At 43.9% G+C, this 16,641-nt stretch overlaps 2 protein-coding genes across 5 annotated transcripts in view; both read left to right on the top strand.

Moving 5' to 3' along the window:
• The first annotated feature begins 636 nt into the window (after window positions 1–636).
• LOC131939636 (putative uncharacterized protein DDB_G0279653) lies at window positions 637–3,205 on the top strand. The gene is made up of 5 exons (XM_059298070.1): window positions 637–772; window positions 1,547–1,770; window positions 2,100–2,693; window positions 2,779–3,144; window positions 3,194–3,205. The coding sequence occupies exons 1-5, from the start codon at window positions 637–639 to the stop codon at window positions 3,203–3,205; spliced, it is 1,332 nt and encodes a 443-aa protein (XP_059154053.1).
• Window positions 3,177–16,641, top strand: part of LOC131939634 (uncharacterized) — a 48,249-nt gene continuing 34,784 nt past the window's right edge. For all 4 annotated transcript variants that reach the window (XM_059298067.1, XM_059298068.1, XM_059298064.1 and 1 more), the window contains exons 1-11: window positions 3,177–3,573; window positions 3,942–4,051; window positions 4,684–4,843; window positions 5,363–5,567; window positions 6,034–6,224; window positions 6,789–6,967; window positions 7,298–7,487; window positions 7,898–8,052; window positions 8,432–8,611; window positions 12,935–13,380; window positions 13,734–13,996. In XM_059298067.1, coding sequence (XP_059154050.1) covers window positions 3,237–3,573; window positions 3,942–4,051; window positions 4,684–4,843; window positions 5,363–5,567; window positions 6,034–6,224; window positions 6,789–6,967; window positions 7,298–7,487; window positions 7,898–8,052; window positions 8,432–8,611; window positions 12,935–13,380; window positions 13,734–13,996 — 2,416 coding nt within the window. In that variant the 5' untranslated portion in view covers window positions 3,177–3,236. The remainder of the gene's footprint in view (window positions 3,574–3,941; window positions 4,052–4,683; window positions 4,844–5,362; window positions 5,568–6,033; window positions 6,225–6,788; window positions 6,968–7,297; window positions 7,488–7,897; window positions 8,053–8,431; window positions 8,612–12,934; window positions 13,381–13,733; window positions 13,997–16,641) is intronic.

Here is a 16,641-nt window from a genome sequence, read left to right on the forward strand (position 1 = left end):
AAATCAATATTTTGAATAAAGCTTTTTTTAACGTATCTATTCTCAATTTGACTATCCCTAATTTTCATATTAAGCCTAACAGTAGCTTTAGAGTTTAAAGTAAATATATTGTCAATAATTGCATACTAGATCTATATCTACGAATTTGTTTATGCTAATTCAAATTGATTCAACCCTAACCCTAAATGGTTGTAAACCGCTAGTTTACTGTTAGCCTTACACTTTACACTGTCATTGTCAGACGGTACCCTACATAACATCGACGATACCGTTAGCCTTACACTTTACACTGACATTATCAGACGGTACCCTACATAACATCGACGATACCGTTAGCCATACACTTAACACTGTCATTGTCAGACGGTACCCTAAACAACACCGACGATACCGTTAGCTTTACACTTAACACTGTCATTATCAGACGGTACCCTACATAACACCGACGATACCGTGGCACCAACACAATTTTGCTCTCTTTAATTGACGAACGATGCCATCATGTTATATGAAGACTTAATGGACGGTTGTATATATACAGCAGGCTGTAGCAGCAGTGTTCATATAATGGACAGGCTGTTGTTTATGTCCCGCAGGTTGTATCAGTTGCTAGGACATGCTAGGACAAGGTAGGACATGCTAGGACCAGCTGAAGACATGGAAACCAACACGGCCAAGAAGAACAAGGACCAGCCTAAAGAAAAGCCTCGAGTCACATTTAAACTAAATGTTGAGCTGTTGCCTGAAGTATTGGGCTGGGAGTCTGAGCAGAGTAGGTTCCCTTACATAAACTTGTCTGAGCCGAGTAGGTTCCCTTACGTAAACTTGACCGAGCCGAGTAGGTTCCCTTACATATTGTATGAGCCAAGTAGGTTCCCTTACATAAACTTGTCTCAGCCGAGTAGGTTCCCTTACATAAACTTGTCTGAGCCGAGTAGGTTCCCTTACGTAAACTTGACTGAGCCGAGTAGGTTCCCTTACATATTGTATGAGAAAAGTGGGTTCCCTTACATAAACTTGTCTCAGCCGAGTAGGTTCCCTTACATAAACTTGTCTGAGCCGAGTAGGTTCCCTTACATATTGTCTGAGCCGAGTAGGTTCCCTTACATAAACTTGACTTAGACGAGTAGGTTCCCTTACATAAACTTGTCTGAGCCGAGTAGGTTCCCTTACATAAACTTGACTTAGCCGAGTAGGTTCCCTTACATAAACTTGTCTGAGCCGAGTAGGTTCCCTTACATATTGTCTGAGCCGAGTAGGTTCCCTTACATAAACTTGTCTGAGCCGAGTAGGTTCTCTTACATAAACGTGTCTGAGCCGAGTAGGTTCCCTTACATACTTCAAAAAGAACTTATACGAGCTATTAATTTATATTTAAAATGTCAAACTGTGGAATCCATAGCACACACAAAATGTTTACTATAATAAGACAATTAATCACGATTACATCTGTAATAATATGTAAGCTATTACACCACGTACAGTGACACCACCTGAGTACCTGTATACACCTGTACGCTAAGCCCGTGTCTCACCTCCTGTACAGGCTATTCTTGTGACACCAGTCAGGTGTGTGGTGACACCTTCTTAATTGGTGATCCTGGGAAGGTGGCCAAAGGTGACGACCCGGACACGTGGGACGATACAACCATCGACAACGACGTGGCGGTCATAGACGATCATGGCGATGATACGAGCGTTATTGACGATAACGATGAGGACACACGCGGGGACCTCGTTTCTATTGATGAATTTGTGGAGGAGCTTGCGGTCTGTCTGTCTGTCTGTCTGTCTGTCTGTCTGTCTGTCTGTCTGTCTGTCTGTCTGTCTGTCTGTCTGTCTGTCTGTCTGTCTGTCTGTCTGTCTGTCTGTCTGTCTGTCTGTCTGTCTGTCTGTCTGTCTGTCTGTCTGTCTGTCTGTCTGTCTGTCTGTCTGTCTGTCTGTCTGTCTGTCTGTCTGTCTGTCTGTCTGTCTGTCTGTCTGTCTGTCTCTCTGTCTGTCTGTCTGTCTGTCTGTCTGTCTGTCTGTCTGTCCTGCGTTAATGCATGTATTTACATGTACACGTCACAATTTTTCTCTGATTTCTGTATTGTTTGCAGACAGCGATCCCCAACTCTACCGACAAGGCAAAGCACGACCGATCAGAAACTGCCAAGACAAAATCCTACAGATACCGGCCCAGCACTAAAACCCACCCCGTCCTAGGGTCTCTGATGTCTCAGGACAAGACAGCCATAAGACACACATTGGAGCCGTCTGATATAAACAAACTGGATGGCACCGGAAGAATTAAACAGCAAAGTCTGAAGAAAACGAAAGTAAACTCTCGGCTTCAAGCAAAGAGAAAAGATGGCGATGAGGGAAGTCCTGTTGACCCAGTTGAAGTCATCTTCTCCAGTGAGAGCGAATCGAATGTTGACCCGGAAGTCGTGTACTCGAGCGATAGTGACATGAACCCCACCCCGGTGAGTAGCGTCACGGAGCTGGAGAGTCAGACCAAGTCCTGGGCAGGGGACGACCCCCCGGTCTACGTAACCGACAGCACGGTCCCCAGGGGCAGTCAGCGGGAGGACAGTACGTTGGTCTCTTTAACGGAAATGTTCCAGGACCAGGACCTGGTGCAGGACAAGACAAGCCGCGGGGAGAGGGAGGACGAGCTGAGGTCAAAGGTCAAGGAGGAGCAGGACTTGAGGGTCAGCCGATTGCGAGAGCCAGCTTCCGATACTGGGGGTGGAGCCAGTCAAAGGTCAAGGGCGTCCAGTGAAGGCAGCAAAGCAGAGTCTAGGGCGGGCTGGCACCTGGGGGAAAGGGAACATAGCAGCCAGCAACCACGGGAACACAGCCAGCAACCACGGGAACACAGCCAACAACCACGGGAACACAGCCAGCAACCACGGGAACACAGCCAACAACCACGGGAACACAGCCAACAACCACGGGAACACAGCCAGCAACCACGGGAACACAGCCAACAACCACGGGAACACAGCAGCCAAAGATCTAGGGAACATAGTGACCAACATTCACGGGAACACAGCCAACAACCACGGGAACACAGCCAACAACCACGGGAACACAGCCAACAACCACGGGAACACAGCCAGCAACCACGGGAACATAGCAGCCAAAGATCTAAGGAACATAGTGACCAACATTCAAGGGAACACAGTCAACATTCAAGGGAACACATCAGCCAAAGGTCTAGAGAACACAGCCCCTCACACACAGACCCCAACATGAAAGCCAATCTACCCCGAAAAATACGATCCATCTCCCACGATAGCGGCCACATTGGGCCAACCAATGGTGGCCACCTCGGGCCAACCAATGGCGGCCACCTCGGGCCAACCAATGGCGGCCACCTCGGGCCAACCAATGGCGGCCACATTGGGCCAACCAATGGCGGCCACACCGGGCCTACCAATGGCGTCAACTTTAACGAGGGCAACAACATGTCCGCCCAGGATGGGAACAGCCTGGTGTCCAGTGATGACCACAAGCTAGGGTCAAGCGAGACCAGCATCGTGAGGACTGATGCCAACAGGAACGCTGCAGAGGAGGCGCCGGTGGAAGGTAACGTTAGCTGACCCCGCTGATAGGGTCTAGATGACCCGGGCTGTTAGGGTTAGTGACCCGGTCTGATAGGGTTAGTGACCCGGGCTGTTAGGGTTAGTGACCTGGCCTGTTAGGGTTAGTGACCTGGCCTGTTAGGGTTTAAGTAACTTAAAGTTCCAATACTTCGCTTAGTGAACATTATCCAAGAAAGAGCGAATAGTTTACATTAGCATATAAATAGCTGTCACATGACTTGACAACTCCTTTGATGGCTACCTAACACAAGTAGGGAAAGTAAAGACGACTGGACGTTGAACTGACCCCAGTAAGCCGATAGATCCCCCAATATAAATAGGTATCAGCCAGTCCCGTGACGTATTTACCAGGTGACGTCACTACCGACGGCGAGTCGGTCAATGACCAGCAGCCAATGGAGACAGAGGAGGAGGACGTCGTGTCGGTGCCGTCGCTGCCGTCCGTACCGCGGTCACGTGCGGTGAGTAGAATTGGCGGGTTTAGCTGGGGTTTAACTTAACCTCAAGTCTGGTTAAACTAGGGTTTAGCCGGGGTTTGGCTCGAGATGAACTCAGGTGAAACTGGGGTTTAGACGGGGTTTAACTTAAGCTCAACTCTGGTTAAACTGGGGTTTACAAAGATTTAAATGGGCTGAACGCAGGCTACATTGAGGTTACCTAGCTCTTTACCCCACTAAATTCACATATCTTATACTAACAAACATAACACTCAGCACAGATAGCATGTCACTGCTAGGTAGCAAGGCTAAGTTTCCAACAATACTTAACACAACTGCTTCGTGTTATAATCTGCATATCCCAATTACCTATATCCTTCACGTACACAACGTCACTCATGTCACAGTTACCTGTTATACCAGACTCATAGCTACCATACACTGTATACAGATTACATTATACCCAATTCATAGTTACCATACATAGTACAGTATACAGATTACATTATACCCAATTCATAGTTACCATACATAGTACAGTATACATACTGCATGTGGCATAGCTCCCCATAACCTTAGCACACCTCAGTGACTACCATCTAGGTACCTGCCACCATAATTTACCTGTGTATCCCCACCTATGTGACGTCATGCAGGTCAACCTATCCAGTAAGCTGTGCATTGACCAGTGTACTCTGGCCAACAAGAGGGTGCTGATGAGGGTCGACTTCAACGTCCCCATGGCCGACGGTCAAATCACCAACACACAAAGGATTGAGGCAGCTATACCAACCATCAAAAAAGCTTTAAAACACAGTAAGTTGGCTTGTCTATACAAGTAGGCTGCAGTCTATACCCTCAAGTATGTTATGTTATAGTCTATACCATCTAGTATGCTTTAAAACCCATTTTTTTCTGACTCATAAATATCTTTAATCATGAATGATGAAGAACGACCAGTCAGTAATTATGGTCATGCTTAGATTATTTTACTTTAGAAATAGACATTACTTTAATAAATGACCAGAGATGACCATCTTAGAAGTGTTTCTTTCAGGCATTTTTCTGTGGGTGGTGAGGGGGAAGGCACAGCCGGAACCACCCCCCCTCCCTCCGTAATTAACTAGAAAAATTATGTCTATATAAATTATGTATTTTTTTTTGTTGATCAGAAGAGTGTGTGTGTGTGGGGGGGGGGGGGGGTGGATGTGTATATACTATAACCAGTGTCCACTATCACAGAACGTTTTTACCGCTCCCCGGAGAAAAATATCCGAAAGAAACCCTTCTTCTGTCCTGAAACTTGACCTAAGGCTCGACATGATTCTATTGCAGAGGCCAAGGCCGTTGTGCTGATGAGCCATCTAGGCCGACCAGACGGTCACGTGGTTCCCGAATTTACACTCGAGCCTGTAGCCCAAGAACTGCAGAGACTCCTGAAGAAGCCGGTGACATTCCTCAACGACTGCGTGGGACCGGAAGTTGAAGAGGCGTGTGCCGACCCTCGACCCGGAAGTGTTATACTGTTGGAGAATTTAAGGTTGGCCAAATATCGGGTTGTCTTATGGGACCTAAGGTTGGCCAAATATCGGGTTGTCTTATGGGATCTTAGGTTAGTCAAATAGAGGGTTGTCTTATGGGAACTTAGGTTGGTTAAATATCGGGTTGTCTTATTGGATCTTAGGTTGGTCAAATAACGGGTTGTCTTATGGGAACTTAAGTTGGTCGAATATCAGGTTGTCTTATGGGAACTTAGGTTGGTTAAATATCGGGTTGTCTTATGGGATCTTAGGTTAGTCAAATATCGGGTTGTCTTATGGGATCTTAGGTTGGTCAAATATCGGGTTGTCTTATAGGATCTTAGGTTGGTCATGTATCGGGTTGTCTTATGGGATCTAAGGTTGGTCAAGTAGAGGGTTGTCTTATTGGATCTTAGGTTGGTTAAATATCGGGTTGTCTTATGCTAAAAGCTACATGTTACATGCTACACGCTACTCTTGCCGTAGGTTTCATGTGGAAGAGGAAGGCAAAGGTCTCAACGATGAGGGCAAGAAGGTCACCGCGACACCAGAAGAGGTCAAGGCCTTCAGGGAGTCACTGACCAGGCTGGGCGACGTCTACGTCAACGACGCTTTTGGTACCGCCCACCGCGCCCACAGCTCCGTCGTGGGCTGTAACCTGGCTGTGAGGGCCGCAGGTAAGTTGTGAGGGGGGGGGGGGCCTGGTTCTAGAACTTGGTCTGTGGGACTTGTTGGTTCTAGAACTTTGTGATACTTGTTGGTTCTAGAACTTGGCATTTGAGACTTTTTGGTTCTAGAACTTGGCCTGTGGGACTTGTTGATTCTAGAACTTGATCTATGGGGCTTGTTGGTTCTAGGACTTGGTCTGTGATACTTGTTGGTTCTAGAACTTGGTCTGTGATACTTGTTGGTTCTAGAACTTGGCATTTGAGACTTTTTGGTTCTAGAACTTGGCCTGTGGGACTTGTTGATTCTAGAACTTGATCTATGGGGCTTGTTGGTTCTAGGACTTGGTCTGTGAGACTTGTTGGTTCTAGAACTTTGTCTGTGAGACTTTTTGGTTCTAGAACTTTGTGAGACTTGTTGGTTCTAGTTTTAAACCTGAATGGTCAGCTGATTCTTTAATTTTACTGTTTCTAAAAATTCTTAGTTTTGAAGTCTTTTAATATTTTTAGCTACATTCTTCACATATTTTTACACTAGGAAATTCTACCCTTTACGAAGCTTGTATCACCTTTCAGGACTGTTGATGAAGAAAGAAGTGCTGAGTTTCTCCAAAGTTCTCGAGAGCCCAAAACGTCCACTGCTCGCCATCTTGGGAGGGGCGAAAGTCTCGGACAAAATCCTTTTGATAGAGAACCTGCTCGACACTGTTGATGCCATGATCATTGGAGGCGGGATGGCCTTCACCTTTCTAAAGGTACTCATCTGCTGAAGTAGCCATTCAATAACCGCCCGCAGCGGGTGTGGAAAAGGGGGGAGGTGGACAGTTTGGAATATCAGCTTATAAAGTCTGTATAGACAAAATCACCATGGTTAATTAAAATAATTAGCGTTTGACAAAAATACAATACACATTTTTTATGGTTAATTACTAGTGCATTAGTATAACTATAACTAGAGGGATTAACTAGATTTCTTCTATCGCCACAACACCCAAATATGCATTTTATACGAAAACATTGTATGTTGTTTTATTCTATGGAATTTTCCAAAGTTGACCTTGACCTATGTTGTCCTACCACCCCAGGTGCTAGACGACATGCCCATAGGAGACTCGCTGTTTGACGAAGAGGGCTCTAAGATCGTCCCCCATCTGATGGAGAAGGCGAGGGAGAACAACGTGACCATACATCTCCCAGTCGACTTCATCGTGGCTGACGCTTTTTCTCAGGACGCCAATTCGGGGAAATCCGATCTTCAACAGGGAATTCCCGAAGGTACATTGATTAGTCTATCCCAAAATTTTTAAACCGAAGGTACATTGATAAGTCTATCTCAAGATTTTTAAACCGAAGGTACATTGACTAGTCTATCCCAAGTTTTTTTTAAACCGAAAGTACATTGACTAGTCTATCCCAAGATGTTTTAAATCGAAGGTACATTGATAAGTCTATCTCAAGATTTTTAAAAGAAGGTACATTGATGAGTCTATCTCAAGATTTTTAAACCGAAGGTACATTGATTAGTCTATCCCAAGATTTTTTAAGGTTACGGCCGTGAAAACAAACATAAATGAGTATAACTATGTTGTTTACAGTCTGAGCTAAGTTAAAGTATAAGACTTGTAAATGCTGTACGTTTGTTTGTTTGTTTGTTTGTTTGAAACTTTGGAATTATTGACTTGTAGGAATGATGGGATTAGACGTAGGGGAGACAACTAGTGCCAAGTTTGCTGACGTCATCAGCAGTGCCCAGACCATTGTATGGAACGGTCCGCCTGGTGTCTTTGAGTGGGACAAGTTTTCTCAGGGGACAGAAGCCATGATGGCCGCTGTCGCCAAGGTGAGATGGTGTCAGTGGTTATTTGTATTGACCATTGTCGTGTCAGTGGTCATTTCCATTGACCATTGTCGTGTCAGTGGTCATTTCCATTGACCATTGTCGTGTCAGTGCTAATTTCCATTGACCATTGTCGTGTCAGTGGTCATGTCATTGACTATCGTATTGTCAGTTGTCATTTTCATTGACCATTGTCGTGTCAGTGGTAATTTTTACTTACCATTGTCGTGTCAGTGGTGGTCATTTACATTGACCATTGTCGTGTCAGTGGTCATTTTTATTGACTATCGTAGCGTTAGTGGTTGTCTACCATCAATATTCCTTTACTTCCGGACTTTTAACAACTAAAAAACTCCATGTTGTTGATGTGTTCCTTGGTCAGGCAACAAGAAAGGGTGCGGTGACCATCATCGGTGGAGGTGATACTGCCACATGTGCCAAGAAGTTCAAGGCCGAGGACACGGTGACACATGTCAGTACAGGGGGCGGGGCCAGTCTGGAGCTGCTGGAGGGCAAGATACTGCCTGGCATTGAGTCCCTGTCAATCAACCCAAAACTTAAGGTGGGTGGGGCATAGAGCCCCTGTCAATCAATCCAAAACTTAAGGTGTGTGGGTCATAGGTCACACTGTCTTTAGTCAATCAACCCAAAACTTAAGGTGTGTGGGTCATAGGTCAGACTGTCTTTAGTCAATCAACCCAAAACTTAAGGTGTGTGGGTCATAGGTCACACTGTCTTTAGTCAATCAACCCAAAACTTAAGGTGTGTGGGTCATAGGTCACACTGTCTTTAGTCAATCAACCCAAAACTTAAGGTGTGTGGGTCATAGGTCACATTGTCTTTAGCTTTAGTGTAAACATTACATGATAGGCTACAACTAGATGGTAGACGGTGCAATGGACTTGTTTCACACGAATGTTGTAGGTTGGTGTGGTACAACATCACTGATATAATCACTGGCTAACTGGGGGAAGCATTGGCAACTGCCGCTGGGCTGTATTTATATATCACATCTGTCATCATTCTAACTGCTGCACTGCGTCCCAACACCACGCCTCATTAAACTTCAATTAATGACACGATCGCACACTTTTAATGTTAATCCTGTATTGCTAGGATAACAAACTGCCCCAAAGATAGCCACATGACTGTGTTTTATGTGTAGGTAGACCTGGAAAGATGAACTAGTGCCCCAAAGATAGCCACATGACTGTGTTTTATGTGTAGGTAGACATTGAAAGATGAACTAGTGCCCCAAAGATAGCCACATGACTGTGTTTTATGTGTAGGTAGACCTAGATAGATGAACTAGTGCCCCAAAGATAGCCACATGACTGTGTTTTATGTGTAGGTAGACCTAGATAGATGAACTAGTGCCCCATAGATAGCCACATGACTGTGTTTTATGTGTAGGTAGACCTAGATAGATGAACTAGTGCCCCAAAGATAGCCACGTGACTGTGTTTTATGTGTATGTAGACCTAGATAGATGAACTAGTGCCCCATAGATAGCCACATGACTGTGTTTTATGTGTAGGTAGACCTAGATAGATGAACTAGTGCCCCAAAGATAGCCACATGACTGTGTTTTATGTGTAGGTAGACATTGAAAGATGAACTAGTGCCCCAAAGATAGCCACATGACTGTGTTTTATGTGTAGGTAGACCTGGAAAGATGAACTAGTGCCCCAAAGATAGCCACATGACTGTGTTTTATGTGTAGGTAGACCTAGATAGATGAACTAGTGCCCCAAAGATAGCCACATGACTGTGTTTTATGTGTAGGTAGACCTAGATAGATGAACTAGTGCCCCATAGATAGCCACATGACTGTGTTTTATGTGTAGGTAGACATTGAAAGATGAACTAGTGCCCCAAAGATAGCCACATGACTGTGTTTTATGTGTAGGTAGACATTGAAAGATGAACTAGTGCCCCAAAGATAGCCATATGACTGTGTTTTATGTGTAGGTAGACATTGAAAGATGAACTAGTGCCCCAAAGATAGCCACATGACTGTGTTTTATGTGTAGGTAGACATTGAAAGATGAACTAGTGCCCCATAGATAGCCACATGACTGTGTTTTATGTGTAGGTAGACATTGAAAGATGAACTAGTGCCCCAAAGATAGCCACATGACTGTGTTTTATGTGTAGGTAGACCTGGAAAGATGAACTAGTGCCCCAAAGATAGCCACATGACTGTGTTTTATGTGTAGGTAGACCTAGATAGATGAACTAGTGCCCCAAAGATAGCCACATGACTGTGTTTTATGTGTAGGTAGACCTAGATAGATGAACTAGTGCCCCATAGATAGCCACATGACTGTGTTTTATGTGTAGGTAGACATTGAAAGATGAACTAGTGCCCCAAAGATAGCCACATGACTGTGTTTTATGTGTAGGTAGACATTGAAAGATGAACTAGTGCCCCAAAGATAGCCATATGACTGTGTTTTATGTGTAGGTAGACATTGAAAGATGAACTAGTGCCCCAAAGATAGCCACATGACTGTGTTTTATGTGTAGGTAGACATTGAAAGATGAACTAGTGCCCCAAAGATAGCCACATGACTGTGTTTTATGTGTAGGTAGACCTAGATAGATGAACTAGTGCCCCATAGATAGCCACATGACTGTGTTTTATGTGTAGGTAGACATTGAAAGATGAACTAGTGCCCCAAAGATAGCCACATGACTGTGTTTTATGTGTAGGTAGACATTGAAAGATGAACTAGTGCCCCAAAGATAGCCATATGACTGTGTTTTATGTGTAGGTAGACATTGAAAGATGAACTAGTGCCCCAAAGATAGCCACATGACTGTGTTTTATGTGTAGGTAGACATTGAAAGATGAACTAGTGCCCCATAGATAGCCACATGACTGTGTTTTATGTGTAGGTAGACATTGAAAGATGAACTAGTGCCCCAAAGATAGCCACATGACTGTGTTTTATGTGTAGGTAGACATTGAAAGATGAACTAGTGCCCCAAAGATAGCCACATGACTGTGTTTTATGTGTAGGTAGACATTGAAAGATGAACTAGTGCCCCAAAGATAGCCACATGACTGTGTTTTATGTGTAGGTAGACATTGAAAGATGAACTAGTGCCCCAAAGATAGCCACATGACTGTGTTTTATGTGTAGGTAGACATTGAAAGATGAACTAGTGCCCCAAAGATAGCCACATGACTGTGTTTTATGTGTAGGTAGACATTGAAAGATGAACTAGTGCCCCATAGATAGCCATATGACTGTGTTTTATGTGTAGGTAGACATTGAAAGATGAACTAGTGCCCCAAAGATAGCCACATGACTGTGTTTTATGTGTAGGTAGACATTGAAAGATGAACTAGTGCCCCATAGATAGCCACATGACTGTGTTTTATGTGTAGGTAGACATTGAAAGATGAACTAGTGCCCCAAAGATAGCCACATGACTGTGTTTTATGTGTAGGTAGACATTGAAAGATGAACTAGTGCCCCAAAGATAGCCACATGACTGTGTTTTATGTGTAGGTAGACATTGAAAGATGAACTAGTGCCCCATAGATAGCCACATGACTGTGTTTTATGTGTAGGTAGACATTGAAAGATGAACTAGTGCCCCAAAGATAGCCACATGACTGTGTTTTATGTGTAGGTAGACATTGAAAGATGAACTAGTGCCCCAAAGATAGCCACATGACTGTGTTTTATGTGTAGGTAGACATTGAAAGATGAACTAGTGCCCCAAAGATAGCCACATGACTGTGTTTTATGTGTAGGTAGACCTAGATAGATGAACTAGTGCCCCAAAGATAGCCACATGACTGTGTTTTATGTGTAGGTAGACCTAGATAGATGAACTAGTGCCCCAAAGATAGCCACATGACTGTGTTTTATGTGTAGGTAGACATTGAAAGATGAACTAGTGCCCCAAAGATAGCCACATGACTGTGTTTTATGTGTAGGTAGACATTGAAAGATGAACTAGTGCCCCAAAGATAGCCACATGACTGTGTTTTATGTGTAGGTAGACCTAGAAAGATGAACTAGTGCCCCAAAGATAGCCACATGACTGTGTTTTATGTGTAGGTAGACCTAGATAGATGAACTAGTGCCCCAAAGATAGCCACATGACTGTGTTTTATGTGTAGGTAGACCTAGATAGATGAACTAGTGCCCCAAAGATAGCCACATGACTGTGTTTTATGTGTAGGTAGACATTGAAAGATGAACTAGTGCCCCAAAGATAGCCACATGACTGTGTTTTATGTGTAGGTAGACATTGAAAGATGAACTAGTGCCCCAAAGATAGCCACATGACTGTGTTTTATGTGTAGGTAGACCTAGAAAGATGAACTAGTGCCCCAAAGATAGCCACATGACTGTGTTTTATGTGTAGGTAGACCTAGATAGATGAACTAGTGCCCCAAAGATAGCCACATGACTGTGTTTTATGTGTAGGTAGACCTAGATAGATGAACTAGTGCCCCAAAGATAGCCACATGACTGTGTTTTATGTGTAGGTAGACCTGGAAAGATGAACTAGTGCCCCATAGATAGCCACATGACTGTGTTTTATGTGTAGGTAGACATTGAAAGATGAACTAGTGCCCCAAAGATAGCCACATGACTGTGTTTTATGTGTAGGTAGACCTGGAAAGATGAACTAGTGCCCCAAAGATAGCCACATGACTGTGTTTTATGTGTAGGTAGACATTGAAAGATGAACTAGTGCCCCAAAGATAGCCACATGACTGTGTTTTATGTGTAGGTAGACCTGGAAAGATGAACTAGTGCCCCATAGATAGCCACATGACTGTGTTTTATGTGTAGGTAGACCTAGATAGATGAACTAGTGCCCCAAAGATAGCCACATGACTGTGTTTTATGTGTAGGTAGACCTGGAAAGGCTCACGATTGACCAGTGTTCTCTGAACGACAAGCGCGTGCTACTCCGTGCTGACCTGAACGTGCCGCTCAAGAAGGGCGTGGTCGCAGACAACAGCAAGCTACAGGCAGCTATCCCCACGATCAGGCTCGCGCTGGAGAAGGGAGCCAGATCTGTTGTGGTCATGGGGCACCTGGGACACCCCGAGGGTAGGGTGGTGGAGAGGTACTCCCTGAGGCCCGTGGCTGAGGAGCTGGAGGCCCTGCTGGGGGTGACGGTCACCTTCCTCCCCGACTGTGTGGGGCCGGATGTTGAGGCCGCCTGCGAGGTTCCCTGGCCCGGGTCTGTGATTGTTCTAGAGAATCTACGCTTCCACCCAGAGGAGGTGGGCAAAGGGAAATCCCCCGGGGGTGAGGACTTCACGCCAACCCCAGGGAGTGTTCGAGAGTTCAGGTGAGAAAATGACGTACGAGGTTACTAATTGCCCAAGACACAAGAGGCTAACAATAAATTTTATGTAAAAAAATATATAACTATTTTATATTAAATCCAATTTGTGGTCCTATTAATTGATGAATATAATAATATAAATTAGAGTTTTCTTCTAAGTTTAACTAACCCCAACATTATACCATAATAATACACTGCAAACTCGACAATTTACATGTTTTATATAGGGCTTGTTAATAAAAAATCTAAAATACTCAGATTAGAATTAGTTAGATGGATATCTAGCCCCCCTCCCCCGCCCGATCTGCCCCTGACGACCCTATTCTCTAAAGTCTGTATTGCCAACGACTCCCCAGGAACGCACTGAACAAGCTTGGTGACGTGTACATCAACGACAGCTACAGCCTGTCGTACAGGAACGACAGCTCCATCGTGGGCATCAACAAGCGCCAGATGGCCGGCGGGTTGCTCATGGGGCGGGAGCTGCAACCCCTGCAGCAGGTGTTGTACCAGCCAACCCGACCCCTACTGGCCATTGTGGGCGGGGTGGACACGGCCAACAAGATGCCTCTGATCGAGAACCTTCTGGAGAAAGTTGATGAGCTAATTATCACCGGAAGTACGTGGTGGTAACATAGCTAATTAATTAACAATTTTTTAATGACGTGGCAATGTTAAGATATTGTCAGATTCACAGTAAGGGATTTTCAAACCTGACTACTTTATTGATGTCATTTTAAATTACGAAGTGACTACTCGGAAGATTTTTCTCCCCAACGTCTCTACTTAGTCGGCAAAAGATAGCTCTCCGCATGCGCAGTGACCTATGGCTAGGGTTAGGGCTAGAATGAGGATTAGGGTTAGGGATAGGGTTAGGGATAGGATTAGGGCTAGGGATATGATTAGGACTAGGGTTAGGGTAAGGGATAGGATTAGGGATAGGGTTAGGATTAGGGTTGGTGTTCGGGGTCTGAGGTTGTAAACACACGCATGCGCAGTACCATCGAAAACATCGCCGCGATGTCGTAGTATCTCTCCATTGCGCATGCTTATCGCATGCGTATCTCATTCCGACTAGCATCGGCCTTTAAATTATTCCTCCACTTTGTTCAAGTATGCTGTATTAAATAAAACAAAAATTTCGATAGCTATTATTTAAAAATTTCGTGAAATAAAATGTACAATGGTTCTTGAAAACCTTCACTAGCTATTCTTTAAAAACTGCTTCAAATTTAATGTACCTTGGTTCTTGAAATGTTGTATACCTGTGTACAGATATCGCCTTCACCTTCTTGAAATGTTGTATACCTGTGTACATATATCGCCTTCACCTTCTTGAAATGTTGTATAGGCCTACCTGTGTACATATATCGCCTTCACCTTGAAATGTTGTATACCTGTGTACAGATATCGCCTTGACCTTGAAATGTTGTATACCTGTGTACAGATATCGCCTTCACCTTCTTGAAATGTTGTATACATGTGTACAGATATCGACCTCACCTTCTTGAAATGTTGTATACCTGTGTACAGATATCGACCTCACCTTCTTGAAATGTTGTATACCTGTGTACAGATATCACCTTGACCTTCTTGAAATGTTGTATACCTGTGTACAGATATCGCCTTCCCCTTCTTGAAATGTTGTATACCTGTGTACAGATATCGCCTTCACCTTCTTGAAATGTTGTATACCTGTGTACAGATATCGCCTTGACCTTCTTGAAATGTTGTATACCTGTGTACAGATATCGCCTTGACCTTCTTGAAATGTTGTATACCTGTGTACAGATATCGCCTTGACCTTCTTGAAATGTTGTATACCTGTGTACAGATATCGCCTTCACCTTCTTGAAATGTTGTATACCTGTGTACAGATATCGCCTTCACCTTCTTGAAATGTTGTATACCTGTGTACAGATATCGCCTTCACCTTCTTGAAATGTTGTATACCTGTGTACAGATATCGCCTTCACCTTCTTGAAATGTTGTATACCTGTGTACAGATATCGCCTTCACCTTCTTGAAATGTTGTATACCTGTGTACAGATATCGCCTTCACCTTGAAATGTTGTATACCTGTGTACAGATATCGCCTTCACTTTCTTGAAATGTTGTATACCTGTGTACAGATATCGCCTTCACCTTCTTGAAATGTTGTATAGGCCTACCTGTGTACATATATCGCCTTCACCTTGAAATGTTGTATACCTGTGTACAGATATCGCCTTGACCTTGAAATGTTGTATACCTGTGTACAGATATCGCCTTCACCTTCTTGAAATGTTGTATACATGTGTACAGATATCGACCTCACCTTCTTGAAATGTTGTATACCTGTGTACAGATATCGACCTCACCTTCTTGAAATGTTGTATACCTGTGTACAGATATCGCCTTCACCTTCTTGAAATGTTGTATACCTGTGTACAGATATCGCCTTCACCTTCTTGAAATGTTGTATACCTGTGTACAGATATCGCCTTCACCTTCTTGAAATGTTGTATACCTGTGTACAGATATCGCCTTGACCTTCTTGAAATGTTGTATACCTGTGTACATATATCGCCTTGACCTTCTTGAAATGTTGTATACCTGTGTACAGATATCGCCTTGACCTTCTTGAAATGTTGTATACCTGTGTACAGATATCGCCTTCACCTTCTTGAAATGTTGTATACCTGTGTACAGATATCGCCTTCACCTTCTTGAAATGTTGTATACATGTGTACAGATATCGACCTCACCTTCTTGAAATGTTGTATACCTGTGTACAGATATCGCCTTCACCTTCTTGAAATGTTGTATACCTGTGTACAGATATCGCCTTGACCTTCTTGAAATGTTGTATGCCTGTGTACAGATATCGCCTTCACCTTGAAATGTTGTATACCTGTGTACAGATATCGCCTTCACCTTCTTGAAATGTTGTATACCTGTGTACAGATATCGCCTTGACCTTCTTGAAATGTTGTATACCTGTGTACAGATATCGCCTTCACCTTGAAATGTTGTATACCTGTGTACAGATATCGCCTTGACCTTCTTGAAATGTTGTATGCCTGTGTACAGATATCGCCTTGACCTTGAAATGTTGTATACCTGTGTACAGATATCGCCTTCACCTTGAAATGTTGTATACCTGTGTACAGATATCGCCTTCACCTTGAAATGTTGTATACCTGTGTACAGATATCGCCTTCACCTTCTTGAAATGTTGTATAGGCCTACCTGTGTACATATATCGCCTTCACCTTGAAATGT

The sequence above is a fragment of the Physella acuta genome, unplaced genomic scaffold, assembly GCF_028476545.2.
Source record: "Physella acuta isolate Inbredline_101_S28 unplaced genomic scaffold, ASM2847654v3 ptg000285l, whole genome shotgun sequence".
Classification (NCBI taxonomy): domain Eukaryota; kingdom Metazoa; phylum Mollusca; class Gastropoda; family Physidae; genus Physella; species Physella acuta.